The following is a 22,180-nucleotide window of genomic DNA, read 5'->3' on the forward strand; positions in this document are numbered from 1 at the left end:
TTAAGCTGTTTTGAGCTACACCTTTCGTCAGCCCCAAGTACTGTACCGGAATCATGTTTATAACACAGAAAGTTGACATTTTGAGTGAGTTATGGAATGACCTTTTTGTAAACATGACTAAATTTTGACTAGCAGCAATGATGAATGGATCAGTGTATTTTTCTAGTATTGCTTTTGCACACATTCAGTCATAAGACTGTTCCAGACCATTTCTGCATGAATCTGCAAAAAAAAATTAAACAAAAAACACATTTTTTTTACATGTGAATGTGCATTTTTAAAAACATATTGAGAATATAGGAAGCTGCCTTGTATATACTGAGCCAGACCAATGATTTATCTAGCTCAGCGTTACCTGACTGACAGAAGCTCTCCAGGGTTTCAGACAGGATTAATCCTCAGGATTGATCCACAGCTCTTCCACGAAGCTACAGCCACTTCCTTCAAAGTGTTCTCTAAAATAGCATTGTGTAGTGTGCTAACCAACATGAGTTTGACCAAACTGTGGGATGACAAACATCCTGGCGTTAGTAAACTAACACAGTACATGGTCTCAATTCAAAACCAAGGTGACAGAATTGAACATGAATGCTTCCTTTGTTGGCGAGACCATGGAAGCACTAAAGCACATGCAAGCTGTGTTTATGTTTCTTTTGCAAATATAATCTACATTGCAAATACCTCCAGTCTTATCACAGGAGTAGCAACCTCTTTGTTTTCAAGATGCTAAGTGTGATGGGACATGGCACTCGAGAGAAAATAAAAAGGACTACACAGATGTGAACAGAGCAAATTTGATGTTTTATTTTACATTAAAAGGGTGCAAATAGGGGGAAGGGGGTATTTAAGGTACACAACATTTCTTGCAATGTCCCATTAAAAACAGGCACATCAGAAAAGATCAGTAGCAGGACCCAATTCCTGGCAAAGTGAAATCCAACTAGCGCCAGAGGAGCCTCCTGCACATCGTGTTTGTGAGCCCTTATCCTGAACCGTTTCAAATGCATTTGAAATTGACATTCATGTTAAAAAATACTACGCTTCATGTTCACTGCCAAGTTCCAAGAGCAGTGCCAGGATTATATGAATAAAACATTGCATTACACATTTAAAATAAAAAGATTAAAAATCAAAAGGCATTTCAACAAGAATCAGACATGTGCACACAATACTTTAAAAAAGATTTTTCACAGCTGATTTTTCTTTACAGTAACAAGAGTTGCACTCATTATCCCAATCATCCCATTTTTAAAAGCACAAAAGGCCTACATTAAAGAAACAGACTTAATAAATTATACATCACAAAATTTCCAATGGGAACAAGCCACTTAACTGTGGTTTCCCTGTTTGGGGAAGATACAATATTTGGTATGGTCCACCGGCCCCCAAATGATAATTCTCTTCTCTGCTTGGTAATTGCAAAGACAGACTTATCACTACCAAGTTGCTTTTCTAACGGGAGAAGATTAACCTGTTCCCAAGTTCCACAAGGTAGCCTATACAGTTATGCAGCAGTTATGCAGTTTGGAAAAGCATTTCTTAGAAAAAGTGATCATTTTCCTGAGACAGTCTTAAGAGGATGAGAGAGGCTATTTAAAGCCATTTTCCTGCCTGTATTTGATTGGCATGCACCTGTCATTTCGGGGGGGGGGTACTGAACTCAGAGCAGGCACTGGAAGCAGGTGCTCAATGTAAGAGTGTCCCAGTCCCTCTCAGAAACCACACCCTCCATAGGAGCAGTATTCTGCAGCAACAACTCCAGAACGAGATCCCCATGAGGTGCTGAAGTGCAGGTTCCTACTACATCACTAAACTGAGGCAAGGGCATCCTGGTCAGAGACTGAGGTTTCCTCGCAATTAAGAAGTTTGGTAATAAAGCATGCAGACTAAGCTGCTGCTCATCCTCAGACCCAAGGCCTGCTGCATAACAAATACTGAAGTAAAGATCTGCACCCCTTCCAGACATTCACACAGCAGAGAGTAATTCCTATAGTGGTTCATCTACAGCACAGATAGGAAGCCTGTGGCCCTCCAGATGTTGTTGGATTCCAGCTTCCGTTGGTCCCCGCCAGCATGGTCAATGATTAGGGATTATGGGAGTTGTAGTCCAACAACATCGAGAGGGCCTGCAGTAAAACTATTAAGGGAGGCTTCAGAAATCAGTTCCCTTCCAGTCACTTACTGGGATATGCATAATACAAACACGGCACTGAGAACTGCCAAGGCAAGCAAAGTAGCCTGGCATTCTTAGGCCCTTTAACTGCTACACATCATGCCAACATCAAGACCTGCAAAAAAGAAAAGGAAGCTCAATCAGTGAGGCTCAAAACCAATGGGAAAAGCTAGCCTTCCAAGCCAAACAATGGGTACTTCCTTTAAGGCCTGATAAGCAATGCAGAAAGCGTATTTTCCCTCTTCCCCCATCTTTAGCATTTTGAGAAAATGGGGCTTATGGCTTTGTATTTATAGGGATGTGCATATTTGGCAGTTCACACCCAGCAATACAACACCATCTTCAGACTACATACAAAGAAATGCTCACCATGGCAGTTTACCTTCCACAAAGCATCGCTCATAAAAGCTCTTGGGAGAGCTTACAAGTTCCATTCGTCAAGGAGCAATATACATCCTGCAAGTCATCATAAACCACGGATGTGGAAAGATTTAAGTCATGCATGCCTGTTTTGGACTACAGGGGCACTGGGCAGGTCGTTTTGAAGAACAAGCACCCCAGGAAGCAATAGTTTTTGAAGATAAGTTCATGGCGTGTGTTTTAAAATATAAGATTAAGGCTTAAAATTGAAAGGGAGAAAGAAATTCAAACCAGCCCCAAGGAAAAGAATTTTCTAATTCTGCCACTGGCAATTTCCAGAGTGATCTACTCATTACATCACAAGAAAGCTGCTTTTATAGAGACTAATGCAGATTAGCTATTTTAATTTCTTCCACCCTAAAAAGAAAGGCAACTGTTTGGTAGCAAAGTCATGATCATGACTATTTAAAATCCAAGAGGGTGGAGGGGTCTACAAAGGATTACTAGTCCATTTTACAGACACCTGCCTTTCCAAGCGACAAAACTGAAGGTAGATTTTGAACGAGCACTTGGAAGAACTACCCTTGTCTTCTTTTAAGAATATGTGCTGACATGTTATTCTCTAAGACCCAGAGAACATTAGAGGCCAGCTAGTCAGCTCCTGAAGCAAGGCAACCCTCACAATTAAACAGATTTGGCCTTTAAGACACACATCCAGTGATGAGAGGGAAGGGAGACCTATATAATCTTACTCATTCCTATTCACTAGCTTCTGACCGTTTGTTTCAAAATAATCAAAGACAATGCCATCAGCTTTGTTTTGCAAAGGATGGCGCTGATTTAGAACTGGAAGCTTGGAGAGAACGCTGTAGTAATTAGCTGTAGTATTATTAATGATCATAGTATTCTCTTCAAAGTAGCTAAGATTGAATAGTTAAGAATGAAGGGGGAGAAAGTCATTTTTACCACTCGCTGTTCTCTGGAAAGAATTAGCACATTTCAGAAATGGAGAAGAATACTTGAAGACGGCTCTGGCTCCATGTTGCTTCATTGGAAATGGGAGGCTGCAGAAGCAGCTCCGATATGAAGACACTGTATGGAAGCACTGGGGAACTGGGAGACTGTTTTGATTATATGGGCCAGCACTTTGCATACATTCTCCCATACAGATGCTTAACAACTGAAATGTTCACTTGCCGTAGAAGAGGGTCCTACAAGTAATCCAGTCCAAGTTAGTTTCTCTTGTTCCTTATTCTGACTCCACTAAATCCAGACTTTTACTCAAGTATCCCTACTATGAGACATTTCTTACAGTTTGGTTTCTGAAGAGCTTCAGTATTTGACTAGAATGCAAAATCGAGTTTGGATATTAACCTGCTTCAAGAGCACATGTTCCCTATATGCACACAAATATTTTCATTCAGGAGGAAGCTAGATCTCCTGAGCAATGGAGCAGAGAAGCAAAAGCAAGATGGATTTCAACCATTGGACATTAAAAATAATGAAGACTTCTAAAGAAAAACAATTTGGGGGAAAACTGTTTATCATGTAGCTTCCTCCATTTGCAAAATATAAGATGCTCCTCAGTGGAAGAGAACTAGACTGCAAAAGGACAGATGCATGTGGTGCAGCTGGGAGCACAAAGGTCAAGTTTTCATGAAATCTTAAATCTCGTATTTGATATTTCCCATGCCAAGAGTGGGAAACAAGGCTCATTTTAGCAGGTGGCCTTAGAAACATTTAAAGAGAGTGTTAGTAGTCAGGAATAACGAGCTGAGAAGTTTAAAAAGTCTTCTAAGAAAACCCAAATCCTTCTAGTCAATGACTGATGGTGAAGAGTTCATTCCTCTTACCTGCATTTAAATGCAAGAAAAAGGCAACTGGCCACACTCAGAAAATGGATGCACAACTTTCTAGGATAGACAGTTCATGAGCAAAAAACAAGTCTACCTTTTGGCTCAAGGCTTGAAGTAGTGGTAGGGGGAACCAGGGAGAGGAAGGCAGTCCAAAGCTCAGCCAAGCAAAGCTAAAAATGAAGCTTTTAGATTAAGAAGAATACTCAAGAAATTGAGAGGAACCAAAGGAGTTACTGCAGAGAGAGTTGCTTTTCCTCCCTGAACAGGTTTCTTCTGTCCATAGGCAAGGAGCTCCCACAGTTTTTCCCAACAAGAGGCTTATGGTCATGAGGGAACTCCCTCCCCAAGGATTACTGACTGAACTACAGCATTGTGGTGCCACTTATTAGGGAAGATGAGTCACAAGATTCCAGGTATCAAATTTTTGAAAAGGAAACACTTTCAGTTCACTTCAAGGCAGTAGGCAGAGGGCACATGGTATGGCCTCCCTCAAATTTCCAATTATTTGTCTCAAGCCATATCCACATAAGATCTGCAGGAGTTCACAATCTCTGCCTTGGAGCACACTGAATGCAGAGTGGTCAATCCCATTTGGAAAGTCAGAATAAAACAAAGTTATCCAATTGCCTGGGGCATGTTAATAAGGAGCCCTAACTGCATAACAGAAAGAATCATAGGTAATACACAGGCTGCTCTGCTGGAAGCCACATGCTATTCTAGTCTGTATAGATGGCCTTGAACCTCTAAAAGGCCTGATAAAATATGTCATCTAAGGCAGTGGCAGTGTCCTCTCACTGATGAAATAGCTTTGCTCCCTTTAAATGGCCAAACTGCCTCATCCTTTCCACTTTCGGTTACAGTAGTCTGCATTTGCATTTCTGTGACCTGCCCAGAATTCAGCCCAGCTGACTTTTCTCCTTCCTGCCAGCAGAAAGACTTCCAATTCCAAGCAGGTTATGTCAGGCACCATGGAGAAAAACCACAAGAGGGGTGTTCACTGACAGCTGGAAAGGGCAGCTGAAAATTCAAGTAAGCTTCAGTGCACAACCAACAGTGGGGTATGAAAACCCCTGAATAGTCCCAGGAGATTCCAAATGTGGTGGACAGACTAAGTCAAAGGGAGGCTTTGCACTCAAATACAAGCTGAACATGTGTGCTGGCATCATTCACACCCACAAGGGGGGGAAAAACACGCACGTACAGCATACGCATACATAATGCTAAAAATAATTAAAAGTGCAACAACTTAAGTTCCTTTAGAACAACTGACACTTCTCTGTAACCATTCTGAGAAGGGAGATGCCACAGAAACCAGTAAATCAAGGCAACTGGAAATGTAGATTGCAGTTCTCTCGCCATTGGCTTACTATCATGGAATTCGTTGGAGTGCGATTAAGAAGGATCAGGTCTAAGCTGCCAGTGCAGTCAAAACTAAGCCGTTCACAGCAAGAGGAGCTGGGTCCTCTTGAGAGCATCCTCTCTTCACCTCCATCTTGACCCCGCAGTACATAAAGCCCCCCTGCTGTTGGTGTGTGGGGGGGCGCATGTCGAGAACAAAAGAGAAAGGGAGCAGGAACAAAAGCACATCCACCAGGAACGCCCTCTTTGCTGAACTGCTGTACAGACAGGAAGGTAGCCAGCCAACCTTCCAACAAAGGCAAAGAGTGCTGGAAAGGATGCAATCCTGATTCCAAAAGGAGCTTCAAGCGTGGAGTGAGCAAGCGAGACCATTTAGGGAATCCACCTGAATGTTTATTTTGGAATTTTTCCCCCTTCCTCTCTTTTTGGTTTAATATGTCCCTTGTTTCTTGTCCTCTCCCCAAGAGAAGCCCCATTCAATAAGACGTGGCAGGAACAGCAGGTAAACAAAGTCCCCCAAAGACCTCAAGGAGACGCCTGTCATTTCTGGCGTTGGGAAGACTTCTTCCTTTTCCTCTTATAGAAGCAGCAGCACCTGGAGCACAAAGAACACAGCAAATCAATAGAGAGTACTGGGACCTCAATCAAGCCCTCTCCTTACAACACAATGCGTGTGATGTGGCCAACTTCTTCACTCTCAGAAACACGCAACACACATGTTCCCAACACCCACCCTCTCCTGCAACAACAGATAAACTCAAGACATTCAAAACATCAAGGCAGTCCAATAATCGCCACCAGGAATCGACACCACGCTCTGGGGACCCATGTGATTTTTCAAGGGCTGTAATAACTTGAGGGTTACAATGACCAGTTCGAGCCTCTTGCTTTGGCATTATTTTCCAAACCAACATCATTTGCAACTAACGGGGAACGTGAACATGGCCAATTCCATCTGAAAGGCACACAACTCAGAATTGCCACCCCCACCGCTGGCAGAAAACTGCAAGAATGCACACTTTTAACCAAGTTGCTTTCACCACCACAGATGATACATTTACTATACAAGAAACTAAAGAAGCCTCATATGAACAAACAGGATGCTTTTAGAGTGGAACCGTGGTTAACAACTCCTAAGATAATTCTGAGACATGAAGAACCCTGGCATGGGACGCTGCTGACACAGGTGGACCTATGTAGTATAAGATGAGAAAATCCACCACTGTTGCCTAAAAACACAAGAGGGATAGAAAAGAAGTGTGGAAGAATTACTTAAACAACACGGACTGGAATTCAACTGCTAAACACAAAGTTGTCCTGATCTGGAGTTTCCAAAACACTTGAAGTAGAATTCTAGAACAGTGACTTGAACAAGAAATTACCCTTGCTATAAAAACAGATGGAAAAAAACATGCTTTATAGGGAAGTGGACTTCAATCTATCAATTTAATATATGATTAATCAGAAATTAAAGTTGTAGTCATGGTGTTTTGTAGAAGATAATTTTATCAGTAATAGTTGTACAGGCCACCCAGATTTGCGTGCTTCCTCTTCTCCGTGCCAAGCTTGATGAAAAAAGGTACATTTTCTCCCACTTCATATACAAAGTTAGCAGGTATTTTTTTGTCTTACACCACAGATTTCCTTCTAGCATTAAGAACCACAGGAAACTGAAACTTACGGTTGGATTCAATGCCAGTAAGTCTTTTAATTCTGTATCATCTTAAATGCAGGTGGGGTCTGAAATTGTTCAAATCTTGAAGCCATTTTTATTCTGGTGTGATTGCCCATAATATCCTGTAATCCCAACTCTCAAAATGATACAAATAAAGATATTTTTCCCCACTTTAGAAATGAGTGATAGGTTTTATCTGTTATTTGCTGTCTCATATTGAAGAGGCACAGTGTCTTTCTGCCAAAATCCCCACCACCAAAACATACGCCCAATTGGTAATATGGAAATTTAAGCGATTAAAAACAAAGGTAGGATCAATGGCTTTTTAAAGCACAGTTTATAATTGATAAGGCCACAAAGATAAAGCAGGTGGATTTAACAACATGCTTAGAGTAGATATTTTTGCTCTGAAGTAAAATGTATCTGGATGTTACCCAAGCAAATTCCCGTTGTTGGTAACTTATTTAAAATCTGGCATATGCATGAAAGTTGGATAAAACCTAGGCTTGGCTCAGCATGATCTGCAGTAAAGGTGGACAGGCTTCAGACTTGTGAGATTACTTGGTTCTTTACCAGAACCCCAAGATCTACTAACCAGAGCCAGGTGCCAAAGGCAGAAACATAGAATTAAAAAATTATGAGGCCAGAAATGTGTGTGTTTTTTCTTTCTTTTTGAGTACCAGAATGAAATGAAGTGTATAAAGTCATTCAATATAAAAAGCCCACTCCAGGTTATCATTTCAGCTGCATAATCTAGATCAAGAGAGTGTCATTTTGTTGTTAGTATGGTTAAACATCTGGGAATCAGAAATCCTTGCAATCAACCTTCTTCCCAACACCACTCTACAAGATTTAGGAGATTATTTTTACGAATATCTTGAGAGACCAATAAAGACACAAGTAGGGAGGCAAGGCATTTCCATACTTCAGTGGCTAGGAAGTTAAGCATATAATTACTAAATCAATAGTAAAATACAGCTCACAAAGAGGGTGTACAAGATCTGAAATTCTGATCTCCAATAACTTAAACTTTAAGTTAAATTTATAACATGCTGGTAACTCTCAAGATAACAAACATGGAAAGATGATTTAATAAAAAAAAATCCAGATACTAGAGCCCACTCCATGTATACATATTGTGAACAGTTTTATATAAACTGTATTTGAGCAGTAGCTGGCACTCAAACTTATGCTCAAACACGAAATGAGTATTGTAGGGTAACACCAATGGATTTCTCAACTCTTTCAGTTATACCCCAAAATAATAAATTATTGAATCTCTATCATAGCTGATTTTTTTATATTAAAAAAAAACCCACATAGGCGGCAGTTAGTCAATGAACGGATTGGTTATCTTACTAGGATTTGTATAGTCTGAAGATTACACATTTATTAACAGCAACAAAATTGGCTATTAGTCATAAATGAAAAAAAAATTAACTTGAGGGTATGGGCATGGCTTATTCAATTTAACTCACAAAGGTAACAGAGGAGGAAGGCAGCAAAGTGATTTATTGAAAGATTGAAGGTTCCCTCCCCCCTCAATACTGGAATAATGAAGTCTAAGAAAGATTGAACTTTTCAATCCCACTACATTCTGGGAATAAGTTGACCGACAGATAAATATCTGAATTAGCTAACTAAAAGCAAGTTAATATTGTTTTGATCATGATTTATTGTCATTAGATGTAATTAATATTTTTGTCTTCATTTGTTATTTATGTGTAATGTATAATTATTGTGGAATAATTACTTACATAATACTTAGTAGAAATAATATTTCAAAAAAAATTCCGAAAAATTGCCGTGTTATTAAATGGTCTGCCATTTGTGGTCAAAAGGGAATCACCTATTGCCTCCTCACAAATTAGATTATCCTCCAGGAGTTTTTCCTCCTTCCTTGTAGCATGTTGCTTGCCTTCTTACCTGAGCCACCTGGACTTGCCTGACAAAGTTTACTGGACAGAAGCAGCTTTCAACATGCGTCTTACCACCCTTGTACTCCCTCTTTCAACAACTGAAGGAGAAAACTATTAATCATCTAAGCATAATGAAGCAGAACAAGGACAGATGACTTTTGAATGTTGCCCATTTTCATCCCTGGAACAGGGATGAGAGAGGAAACTTTGCCCACTTGTGACCATGAGCAGCTCTCCATGGTTTGGAGAAAGACACCACAATAAATAGCAATAAGTCACTGTGTTGGTCTCACAGAGCTGTGAATGATGGGGAAGAAGGGGGAGGAAAAGAAAAGGCAGAGAACTCACTGTGTTGCACTGAGCTACAATCAAAGTTAACATTAGCATCTGGTCACCCATTGCAATATCAAATGCCTATAGTGCATGACCCACCACATTAGAACAGAGCTACAGGCACTGCTAGCATCAGCACAACTTTGTTTCTCCCACTCTCAGCTTCTGGATCAGTTACAATCTATTGTACAATGTGTGCGTTTTTAAAGGAGACTCAACCAATTTGGGAGAATATCACATGCTGGCAAAATGTTCATCAATACAAATGTACTGTATCCTTCCCTTTCCAGAGAAGTGAATGGTTTTTCCACTAACAATATTAAGTGCTATGGATTCCACTACCTTTTACAGTAGTAATCAAAGCAGCTGCAATTGGAGACATTGCAGGGAGTGGACAAAACGTGATCTCCTCCTTGGGCACTGGCAGTCCCTGCAGAACCTCCTATGTTCCATCTCATGGATGAAGAGAACCCCATAGCCCCAACCTTGCTTAGAGCAAAGAAGAAAGGGTGAGGTACAACTGGTTGCATAGAGGTACAACTGGTTCTTGCATAAACATCCACTCCACAAATGATAACTGTTTACCTAACCCAAATTTCCCTAACACAGACCTTACCAGAAAATTATTATTCACAGAAAATCTGCATCTTGAGAGATCGAACTAACTTAACCTGCTATAGAGAGTTGCTTAAAGGTAAAGGTAAAGGGACCCCTGACCATTAGGTCCAGTCGTGACCGACTCTGGGGTTGCGCGCTCATCTCGCATTATTGGCCGAGGGAGCCGGCGTATAGCTTCCAGGTCATGTGGCCAGCATGACAAAGCCGCTTCTGGCAAACCAGAGCAGCACATGGAAACGCCGTTTACCTTCCCGCTGTAGCGGTTCCTATTTATCTACTTGCATTTTGACGTGCTTTCGAACTGCTAGGTTGGCAGGAGCTGGGACCAAGCAACGGGAGCTCACCCCGTCACAGGGATTCGAACCGCCGACCTTCTGATCAGCAAGCCCTAGGCTCAGTGGTTTAACCACAGCGCCACCTGGGTCCCATTATTTTCCATAATTAATTTTAGGTGTAAAATCTGAATCCTTGAGTACACAATTTGATTTATTTTGCATAGGTAGCCCCATATAAGGCATGTGATCTCATTAGTGGATAAAACTTCAGAGAGAAAAGACAACTCTATAATAAAACAGGAAGGTGACATATCTAGGTTTTGACATGGTGTATTTTAATCAATGATAAAATGAACAACATAAGTGAAGGAAGTTGATCTGTAAAAGCTGGGAGGCATGCATGAAGCTAGGGTGACTTATGCTGCACAGATGGCTTCCATTATAGATGACACAGGCTGGATGGTTGACAGAACCAGACAAACCAGTCTCTTATGAGAAGCCTGGAGTGGACACTGGGTGGCCTTCACCTATGAAATTAATTCACTATGAAATGAAGCAGAGACAGAGAGAGAGAGTCACAAAGACTGATGGAATACGCGATATACTCCTTAAAAACACCCGTTTCCCACATTCATAGTTTCTATACAACGTATACATTCTATACAATGTATACATCTATACATGTATACATTGTTTGTATACATCTATACAAACAAGTGGCAGAGGTAGATATGCTAGCGATTACTTCTAATGTTCCCAACACCTCAAATTTCTAAGGTGGAAGAGTTGCCATAAAATTGTTTCCCCTCCCAATAGTCACATGGCAAAAGTGTCTTGTGAAATTCACTATACTGTGTAATTTCTGGCTAACCATGTCCTGAACATAGTTTTTCAGAAATAATACAAGGAGATTCGCCCCAGTTCTGACTTCCCCACTTAAGAAAATGGGTGTATCAGCTCTTAATGCAGTGCAAATGATTCCATAAATGCTAATAAATAACAGTGGCCTACCACTCATGTCAATGGAAGATGTATACTTTTGAAATATGCAGCTTGTCCAGTCCAACCAAAAGATTATGACTGAGCATGGTACATACAAAAACACATAGAAGTTGAATAAAATGCACCAATTATGCTAGAAGGCCAGCATCATAATGCAAAGCCATTTGCATGTTTCTAAACACACACACTACTCCCCAGATAGATAATGATGTTGCAATGCTGCCAGACAGTACAAATATTCTGCAATTGCTTCCAGTAAAAAACTTCACTAACTACTCTGGTTTGCTCTGAGCAAAGTTTAAAGTGCTGGTTTTGACCTATCAAGACCTAAACAGACTTTTAACTGCTAGGTGAAAATTATTATTCAGCAAAAAATTGGAATCCGTTTAATTATAGGGGCTTCCAGATGCCCAACTGCTTAAGTTACACTGTGTGTGTTGTTTTTTTAATTTGAATTTATTTTTTAGGTTTGTAAGCCAACTTGTTCCTAAACAGTAATAGGAAGTGGAGGCCAGTAAATACAGGCCGGCAGACAGATTGCTTGTTAAGGTATTTTAGCATTTTAAATGCTGCCCAAATATGAGAGAAGGGTCAAATGCGTCCAAGGGATATAAACTACAAAATAAGGCAGGGCAGTAGGCAGTCCCATAGCCTATTGCAGCCTTTCCCAACTTGGGGTCTTGCAGCTGCTTGGAACTACAACTCCCACCAGCCCCAGTCAAATGGGAGTCATAGTCCAAAACTGCTGCAGGGCTGGCCTATTATTGCACACGTTCGGTTTGGTAGCAATAGTTTTTTCTCTTTTAAAGGATCAGACAATGTACAAAAAGATGATCTAAGACTAAATTCTTGAACTGTGGATAAAATTCCCTGGGACAGTGAGACTAGTGATCCACCATTGCAAAGTTTTCCACCGCCAGAAACTGATGGACAGAATCATACACTCTGACCCCAGCAAAAACTCAGCAAACAAAGCCAGGGGAGGAAGCCACTTAGTTAGCCCTAATCTGAGATATTCTCACAAGTGTAAGAGATGCACTCCTGCTGAAATCTCCAACGTCACACACTGTGTCCTGCTACAGGCAGACACCAGGCACAGGGTTAAGAGAAGCTCCCCCAGGCAGCTTATGTTTAGAAGGGGAGACCCCTCTGAAGCACACACAGAGTATTTGTGATATTTTAATTTTTGTGTGTAAACCACTTACGATACTTCAGTTTGAAGCAGTAGGCAAATAAGAAATAAATAAAGTGCCCTTCCTACAGCTGCAGTGGGGAGCTATTCCAAAATAACAGCACATGATGTGGCTCAAAAGACTGCAAATACATACCCAGGAACTCTGAACTCTTAAAACACACACAGACACACCCTAAAGAGTCAGGTATGGCCAAGTATGTCTTAAGATTACAAGACTGTTGATAACCATGGACTTTATGGGACACTTTATGGTGCACATCTATTGCTAGCTATACCTCCTTAGGAAAAAAATATATACACACTGGGTTGTAGGCAATGCAGTGCCAAGTTAAAGTCACTAAGCAGGACACTTGCCCTGCTGGTGAAATGTTTTGCACCAGCAGAAAGTTGTTGAACCAGAGAATGCACACGCAGGCCTTTGGTAACTTTGTTGTGTGACAGACAGCACACTATGTTGTGCAATGAATTTCCACGTGTGCAATTGTTGTATGGGATTCACCTGTTGTGCAACATTAAAACTCATTCTTGCGCCAGCAGAAAACACTGGATATAGACTATTGTATTTTATGAGCCCGCTTGTTTGTACAGTTTATATTTAAAACAAAACGGTAGCTAGAGATAGAAATGAATGGATATGCATGAATATAAAAGCCTACAGTTTAATCAGGAGCCCTCTGCAATAGTCAGATCAGGAAGGAAAAATACAAGCATCAGCATCTCCAAACTATCCATGTTCCATTCAGCCCAACCAGACTTCAATAATGGCCTAATCCACAATCATAGTCCAAATATGACTATTTGGTCAAACTACTTCCACAGTGATGACAGAGTAAACATTTGGCATATATATAGTCCAGGTCTGAAAATAACTTCAAAAAGGGGTAACGGTACACAAGGAATATACCTGTGAAAAGGTAAAGTAAAACACACACAGCCTAAAACACCCCAATTACAGTACTGGAAAATTCATGCCCAGTAGTGAATTCACTAGGCATGTTTATCCTAGCCTTATATTTAAGAATTTGCCTGTGATAATGAATTTTATAGAGTGAGTGAGTGTGCACCTGGTAGAGAAGGGGCTGAATACTCCATCCCTCCCTTGCTAGCTCACTGTGTTTCCATATACTTTCCTCTGCAGCCAGCACAGAAATACAAGCAAGCAGAAACAAGGATGGTATATCACATAAAATGGGGGCAGGGGGGACACTCCCAACACAGAACAAGCAAAACCTCAGAGAACATAACATTAAGCTCTGCAAGCTCCATGGTTCCTTCATAAACGCCTACATAAACACCCCACCACATAAATTGAATTCTCTAGCCTTTTGTAGGAAGACGCTCCATAGACAATAATGATACCAGTCCTGTTGGACAGGGACAATTTTGTTTGCTAGGCTGGGATAATTACTTTATGCCTGAAACTCATGGGCTCACAGTGTTGTGGCATTGGACGTTACGTAGAAAGCTAAGATTTGCTATGCATTCAGTTCAAGACACTCTAGGTCCTAAAGTGGGGACACTTGTGCAACTCTCTAAGAACAGAGGCCATAAAGCATAGCCCAAAATAGTTAAAAGTACTTGCATACCACCCAGAAGTGGAAATTTGATATGCATACAGATGCCCCAATTACAGTCGTACCTTGGAAGTCGAACAGAATCCATTGCAGAAGTCTGTTTGACTTCCAAAACGTTCAAAAACCAAATTGTGGCTTCTGATTAGCTGCAGGAAGCTCCTGCAGCCAATCAGAAGCTAGGTAAGCCCCGCTGGACGTTTGGGTTCCAAAAAAACGTTCGCAAACTGGGACAATCACTTCCGGGTCTGCGGCATTCGGGAGCCAAAACATCCAAGTTCCAGGGCGTTCAACAACCAAGGTACGACTGTACTAGAAAAGTCTGAAAGAGAACCATTTTAAAACCCAAGAGTCAAAACTCAAGAATGGCATTTGCTCTCCAGGACAGAACACACACAGGACTGAATGTTGGGTTGTGAGAGTTCCGTTGTTCTTTCACACACTCCAATAATTAACTTATTTTGTTGTGGGAGGATGAATCATTACCAGTAGCAGCAGGAGACAAGCGATCCATTCTTTCAGAATGTAAGCTACATTAGTAACATTTGCCTCTTGCAATGAATACTTACTTGTTCAGTAGCAAAGGTACCCCAAAGCAGCAGGAACCTGAGCTAAAACACGACTCGACTCTACTTTTCACTCTAACAATCTCAATCTTCTCTCTCTCCAGTGCCATCAACACATATGCAATTTACAAATGCAATTACAACAGGCTGTGTTTTCAACAGAGATTACAGGAAAATGAGACTTCCCTTAGGAAAAGGCCCCATTATTTCAACCCCAAACCTGTTAAGATTACTACCATTTTTCTCCGCTACAAGGTATACAACAGTTATCTGCCCTTTCAGCTCCAACAGTAGCAGGTCCTTATAAGTAAGAAACGTGTTCAAAAGACATGTAAGCTGGAGAAGGAACAGAGCAGCCACAATATTCTCAGGGCTCTAGATTTCATGGGTTAGAACAGTAATTTCTTCCCCTGGTGGAAGTGCCTCATTAACCTTGACTTTTTAACTTTGAATTTGATGTTTTATGCAATAAATTATATAGTTTACTTTGACACTATCAGAGAATTGTAGAGCTGGAAGGCACCACAAGGATCATCTAGTCCACCCCCTGCAGTGCAGGAATCTTTTTGTCCCAAGTGGGGCTTGAACCCACAGCTCTGGGATTAAGAGTTGCATGCTCTACAGACTGAATTAGCCATCTTCCTTTGGCTGCTTTCTTTCCATATATAGCCAGAGGAGGAAGAGACTCAAGGGCTGCAGCAGACCCTATGACGGACTCAATACAGAATCCTCATGGGCAGCTGGTTCCTTAAAAACACTCCTCTTTCCACACATTTCAGACATCTCAAGCTTCTCACCTACTTTTGAAGAGTCCGGTTGTCAGGAAAAACATTCCCATTTCATAAAAAAAGGCATCCCTTCCTTTACAAAGCCCCAGAGAAGAGAGAGGCACTAATTTAGATTACCATTTCTTCCAAAGAGCATCTAGAAGTCACCTTCTGAGAGTGTACCCTGCCCATTTGGTGAGTAGGACACCCAACACCACACAGATTCCTCTCCACTGCAGTTTTCAAGCAGAAAAGAAAGAGCAGGACTCCTACTTTCTCCATATCCCACACAATAAGAGAAGACAGAAAATACAGGAGTGGGATTGGTGGTGACTATAAACTTCGTGGACCATGGCCCCAAATCACACGTTGCTGCTCAGAAAGGTAACAATTTGTTTAGCCATTTGCAGTAGCATTACAGACCTCACTGCAATAAAATCTTAACGTTATCATTTCTTCATGAGAGAGTTCAGGTTAAAATGTATGAGGGTGACATCTCTTACACAGAAAGGAGTATGTAGTCTTTTACAACTATGAGAGCCCAGCTAGAAAGGAAGAGGAGCAGAGTTGGTAAGCTTGGTGCATCAGAACAGGTAGGGGAGGTTTTGCCCCTTGTTGCTGTGTCTAAGTGACACTCAAAACTAGCCAGAAAGCAAGTAAACCTATCTCCATAGCCATTCAGCTGTGAATCTTGGTTTCTGCAGCTCTGACAAGAAAACTCTTGCTTATTCTGGCCCCTTCAGGGCTCAAAATAGGTGCAAGACAGAATTTTATAAATGTTTGGACCCTAGCTTGCCTTTCCTCTGTCGGGAAATGGCACATGGTGACAAACATGCAAATCCCGGGTGGTCACCCATACAGGAACTGACCAGACCCAGACCTGCTTAGCTTCAGTAAGGGAGTGGACTCGTGTGCATTCAAGGTTAGACTCTGGCATGAAACATTATGGATTCGTTTTGTTCACACACTGAGAGAACAGCTGCAGTTTGGGGCACACATAAAAACAAGTATCAGTGATAATCACAATGGTGAGAGTGGTAGCTTTTCTCCAACTTGTAAACAGCCCTCATCACATAGGTTGCTTCCTTGTCCTATCCTCACCCTCTACAACAAAATATGAAGCTCTAACCCACCTTCTGCAACCTGGTGCCCTCCAGATGTTTCAGAATTCAGTATGGCCATTGGCCGACAGACATTTGAGTTCAAAACACCTGGAGGGCACAATTTTACAAGCTGAAGGTTATAAACTAACTCTTCCCCACAAACTGCAGGAAGCAACAGGAAGTCAAGTACCTTGATCTGTGTCTGGTATAAGCAGCCTACTGGTAGATGTAGTTCAGAAAATAGTTTATTGGTTCTCAGTCCAGAATAATTACTATTTTCTTACTGTAGGAGCCTAGCTCTGGAAATACGAAGCAATGGGCAACGCCCACCCAAGCCACATATTTACTACGAAGTTGCTAACAGAAATCAGGATTGAAAAGAGCAGAACTCTAGCTCTGTAACAAGTGCAGTGCTTTCAGGACAGTTGTGCCTCTGCCACAAAAATTTGACAACTGACAAAAGTGTGCAAGTAGAGAGAAAATTGCATAGGAAATTTATTGCCTCTAGCTCCAAACACTTCCTAATTTCAAGTACCAGTATTTGTTCACCAAGTAAAACTTAAAAGACAAGTGTTTGGTGTGTTAGGATGACAGTCCAAGGACTCTGAGCAGCTCACCCACCCCTTCCATTAATTTTATTTTGATTTGGCCAGATTTGACCAGATTTGGTCTGGTTCACGCCCCCTTGTATGTGAACCGGAGAGAGTGACTCACCACAAGTTGAGCATTTTCAGGCAGCTAAAATAGACAGTGTGAGGAGAAAGAAAGAAAGACAAATAAAAACACAGAAAGGTAGGGAGACATTAGTTCAGAGGCGAGATGGAAGCATGTCATGGCAAGTCATGCAAACATGCAGTGCAGATCTGTGATACACACGGCGTCTACCTGCCTAGTCAAACCTGGTTCCACCTGAACCTTCTGCAACTAACCAGGGAAGAGCTATCACAAGGGATTGTTGCTTCAAGACAAAGTTTTCACAACTATCTAGGACAACTATGTTAGAGCATCAGAAAATCATCCTTGACGGGAATGTGCTTTAGAGGACTTTGGCAGACAGGAGCAAGAAAGTTTCTGAACCTTTTAAGTTGCAAGGAAACTCTTAGAGATAGCTGGCTAAAAAGGTTCAAATGCAAATATCTTAAGTGCTTTGATGGAACATGGCAACTGATCAAAACAATACCCCTACATTTCCTTAACTTCATTTATAATTTTGAGAAGGAGTCTCCCTACATGCCTTGGAAATAAATTATTACCACCAGTACTGTGTTATTTAAGTTTCAGCACGTGCTGGAGAAAGCAGAAGTAACACTTCTGGCACAAAGGATTTGCAGTCTAACTTAGGCAGAACATAGCTGACAGTGGAAAAGAAACCAAAATAGATGGGACAACATCAAATAAGCTTATGGTCTGGAGCAAAATAATGGAGAGCCTTTAAATTTAAAGGCTACAAAAGACAAAGCTGGTGTGGAAAGTGACAAAGGAAGCTGGAAAAGAGATTTAAGACAATGGATGACTTTCAGCTACGTTAGCCGGCAAAAAGAGGATGCAATACCATGGATGGTTTAAAACAGTTTTAGAGGTGGAAACAGTAGCAGTATTAAGACAACAAGAAAGGGAAGCATTCAATGTCCGCAAGTTTGCAGTCTTGTGAGATTGGGAAATTATCAAATTTCTGCCAACAACAACTAGGGACAGGTAGTCAGGAGAGGAAGTACAGTGGTGCCTCGACTTACGAATTTAATCCGTTCTGTAGGCACCTTCGTAAGTCGAAAAATTCATAAGTCGAAAAACGCCATTGGAAACGTGATTTCCCATAGGAATGCATTGAAAATAGAAAAATTCTAAGTCGAAAAATCCCTATCTATAACCGCCACAGTTTTTTTCGGATGTCGAGACATTCGTAAGCGCGTGGCCATTACCCCCATTCGTAAGTCGAAAAATTCGGTTGTCGTGTCGTTCGTAAGTCGAGGTACCACTGTATCTGAAAAGATCCTATCTCTGAGAACTAGCTGTTGAAAAACAACAGCAGGAAAAGACTATTGCCCGCATGTCCTACTTGTGGGCTTCCCATAAACATATGATTGGCTACTATGGGAGACAAGATGCTAGACTGCATAGGCCTTTGTTTTGATCCAGTAGGACTCTTCTTCGGTTCTTGAAACTGATATCTGAATTCTTACCATGTTGTTTAGTTTGGGATACAGGAGTTGTTAGCAATGCAATCAGAGTAAAAGAATTCATTAGAAATTGATAATCAGAGTTTTAAAAAGAGAGATTTTTTATTTGTATATGTGTAGTAAGCACAAGCAATGAGAGCTAAATGCAAGCAACCAGAGGCAAATGGCTACATTTTGAATGGAAGTAGAGCTCTATTATGAGCCAAGGAATAAGATAAAGAAAAAGGAAAAAAGAACTTAAGGAGGATCAAAAACGGCAAAAACAATATATTTAAGGGAAAGTTGACATGACTGTAATACCAGATTGTTTAATTAGAATGCAAGCCACTCTAAGGTTTGGCCAGAAGAAGGTATTGAAAACTTTGGTAAAAGCAGTTTCGGTGAAGTTAATCTAGCAAAAATAAGATTGAAAAGAGTAAAGGAAGGAGTTGGAGGTCAAAAGGTAAACATGATCATACAAAATGCTGAACAAATTCTGCAGTGAAAGGTACTGGGCGACAGCTGAAAGTGGGGAAAGGATGAATATAAGGCGGAAATAAGGACTGAGAAATATTTGTATGTCTGAAAGCCCATGATAAGGAACTAGGCAGCACAGAACAAATGAAGATAGCTAGAGAGAAAAGCAGGGGTAGGAAAGGATGGATCAAGAGATCAGGTTGCATGATTGAAGGTAGTGAGCATCTTTCATATATATATGAAGGATAGAGAAACTGATTAATGACAAAACTAGGGAATTGTGCATATGGAGGGAAATGGGAAAAGGTCTGGATAGAAATTCACCAAGAGATCTTATATTATTTGAACAGGAGATTCACAGCAAGGGAAAAAAGAGCAGACAGAAAGGCTTCACTAGTAAGAATAAGTCTGGAGACACACAGAAACAGGGGTCTTAAAAGTCACACAGCTTGAGGTAGACAACATTTGAATGGTCTGTTAGAAGTTGATGGTTTAATAAGTAAATAAAGATCATCTATGGCTGGGAGATGAACAGGCAGAAAGGAAGAGTAAAGGCAGAGTGAGGAAAGAGAAGAGACAGCATCTTGTCTAGAGGCAAGTAAAAGCCTTTTTCAGTTTTCCAAATTTTACTATACAAGTTAAACACAAACACACAACTTCTCCCATCAGTTCTATACATAATTAATTGCCCCTAAGCCCTATGAAATTAATAAGACTGCGGTATCAGTCATTTCCTTTGTATAGCTGTACTTTTCAACTGAAGTATCATGTTGACTAGATGTCTGTGTGAATTCAAATATCTTGGAAACTTTTAGCATACCCAGGAAATTGTGGGTAAAGCTTGAATGTGCAATTTCCATGGAAGGGTCAAGTGTAGAGGAGATATGGTACACCATGTTGTAACCACAGGACCTTCCCCAATTCCACAGTCAACATTAAATGTCCCTAACTTTCATATTTACTGCAGAAGAAAACAATTATTCACATAGCTCAGCTGTAAAATCAAAGTCAGTAATGCTATTTTATTGGCATCTCCCACTAAGGAGGCAATCCTAAGCATGCTTACTAGGGAGTAAAAAACTCAATGAATGTAGTGTGATTTATTTTCAAGTTAACACGCAGAGATATTGCTGTTGTCACAGCTGCAGCAACAAGTCCACCACAGGAGAATATGTCCTTTGGGACATTTTGGAGTCTTAATTTTTAGGCTCCATGGACATGGCCTAACTTAACTTAGCTGATGCTGCAGCACCAAAGGAAAGGCTGTCTTGCATAGAGCAACAAGCTGAACAATTTATTAAAAGCTAGTATCCAAAGCGAAGTACAAGTACTGAAGCCCAGTTCACTTGAGCAGCACTTGGTGGAAGCTAGTCTGCTGTCAAAAGAAACTCAGGCAGAAAGCTCTGTATCATATAACAATAAAAATCCAAAGTAGTTAATATCTCATCCCACCCCCTTCTGCTGAAATATATTGTTCCCCTGCAGAGGAACAGAGGCTTATCTGGTAATGCAACACACAATTATTAAATTTGCCACAAGGACAATTTTATTTAAATACATTCAAATCCTGCATTTCTGAAGCTTGAGGCAGCTATGAAGCTCTCCTTATGGCTGAAGACAGAAATGTTCGCAGAATGATAACACATTTCTTGGGTAATGGAATGCTAGGCGATTACTTCTCAGCTGAAGATTCACACCTGAAGAACAATTAGACTTGCTTTTCTCACAAGCAATTTTAGGCTATTTCCAGCCTAGGAAATAAAGGATCACAATGCTTGCCAAGAAGCGTATGATTGCTGAGACATTCAGTAGCCACAAGGCAAGTCAGTCAATCTGCTATGCCTTGATCTATGAAGCCTTTGTGGAACCTCCTTCCCATGATAATGCAGTAGGTGTGTGCTGACTTCATTTATAAAGAAAAGAGGACTGCTGATTACCTAGAGAAGATTCCACATCATGGTTCACGTAATGGTAGAAGATCATGCAAAGTGCCACCGGATGGTGGAGATGGAAAAACAGCCAAGGCATTATTCCCTCAACAAAATACCTTTCAACACTCAGCAGGCAGCTTATAAAGAAAGTTACCTTACGTGTTTCCATAGCAAAAAAGGAGTTACTCACAGTCTGACGGGTTAACCTAAAAGGATCCAGATGCATAGGCTCAGACTTCAAGAATGAGGGAGAAAGAGGGACTCTGGCTTCTGCATCCCCAGCACTAGTTATGTGCATACAGTCTGACAAACAGAAACTATAGCCCTAACTCAGAGGACGTTTACTGTACATGCCACTTGCAAAGTCTTCTGAAATACTAATTTGCAATGCATGCTCTGGCCAACAGCAACATTACCTGGGCAGTGCAAGTGAAAAGAAGCTGACCATCAGCAGCAGCACTGAGGTTATCATGCAAAAACAAAGCATCTGATAGCAGGTTATAGATATAGGCATCAAACACAGGAACACACAAACTGATTTGACACACAAATGATGCGGGGGGGAAACTGCTTTCATGGCAAACATACTTAGCTTCCTCCACTACTTCCACATCAGTACGTGCTGCAATTTGTACATTGGAAGGTGCTCCTGTTGGTTCATCGGTGTTCAACTCACCATTGGTCGAGCTTACCACCTTAAAATAATAGAAACAAAGCCCCGACATTAATATGAAAACATAGTCCTCGTTTGTGTCACACGCATAGGCACATTAAATTAACTGAAAAGGAAACTTGGTGCTCAGAAAGGAAGTTCATTCTATGACCTGGGTTGTAAGTTCTCTGC

At 41.0% G+C, this 22,180-nt stretch overlaps 1 protein-coding gene across 2 annotated transcripts in view; it reads right to left on the reverse strand.

Moving 5' to 3' along the window:
* Positions 1–782: 782 nt before the first annotated feature.
* CSNK1G1 (casein kinase 1 gamma 1) overlaps positions 783–22,180 on the reverse strand; it is a 51,600-nt gene continuing 30,202 nt past the window's right edge. For both annotated transcript variants that reach the window (XM_035132274.2, XM_035132276.2), the window contains 2 exons: positions 21,925–22,031; positions 783–6,343 (listed from right to left, as the gene is read on the reverse strand). In XM_035132274.2, the coding sequence (XP_034988165.1) occupies positions 6,289–6,343; positions 21,925–22,031 (162 nt within the window). In that variant the 3' untranslated portion in view covers positions 783–6,288. The remainder of the gene's footprint in view (positions 6,344–21,924; positions 22,032–22,180) is intronic.

This window comes from Zootoca vivipara, chromosome 14, assembly GCF_963506605.1.
Source record: "Zootoca vivipara chromosome 14, rZooViv1.1, whole genome shotgun sequence".
Classification (NCBI taxonomy): domain Eukaryota; kingdom Metazoa; phylum Chordata; class Lepidosauria; order Squamata; family Lacertidae; genus Zootoca; species Zootoca vivipara.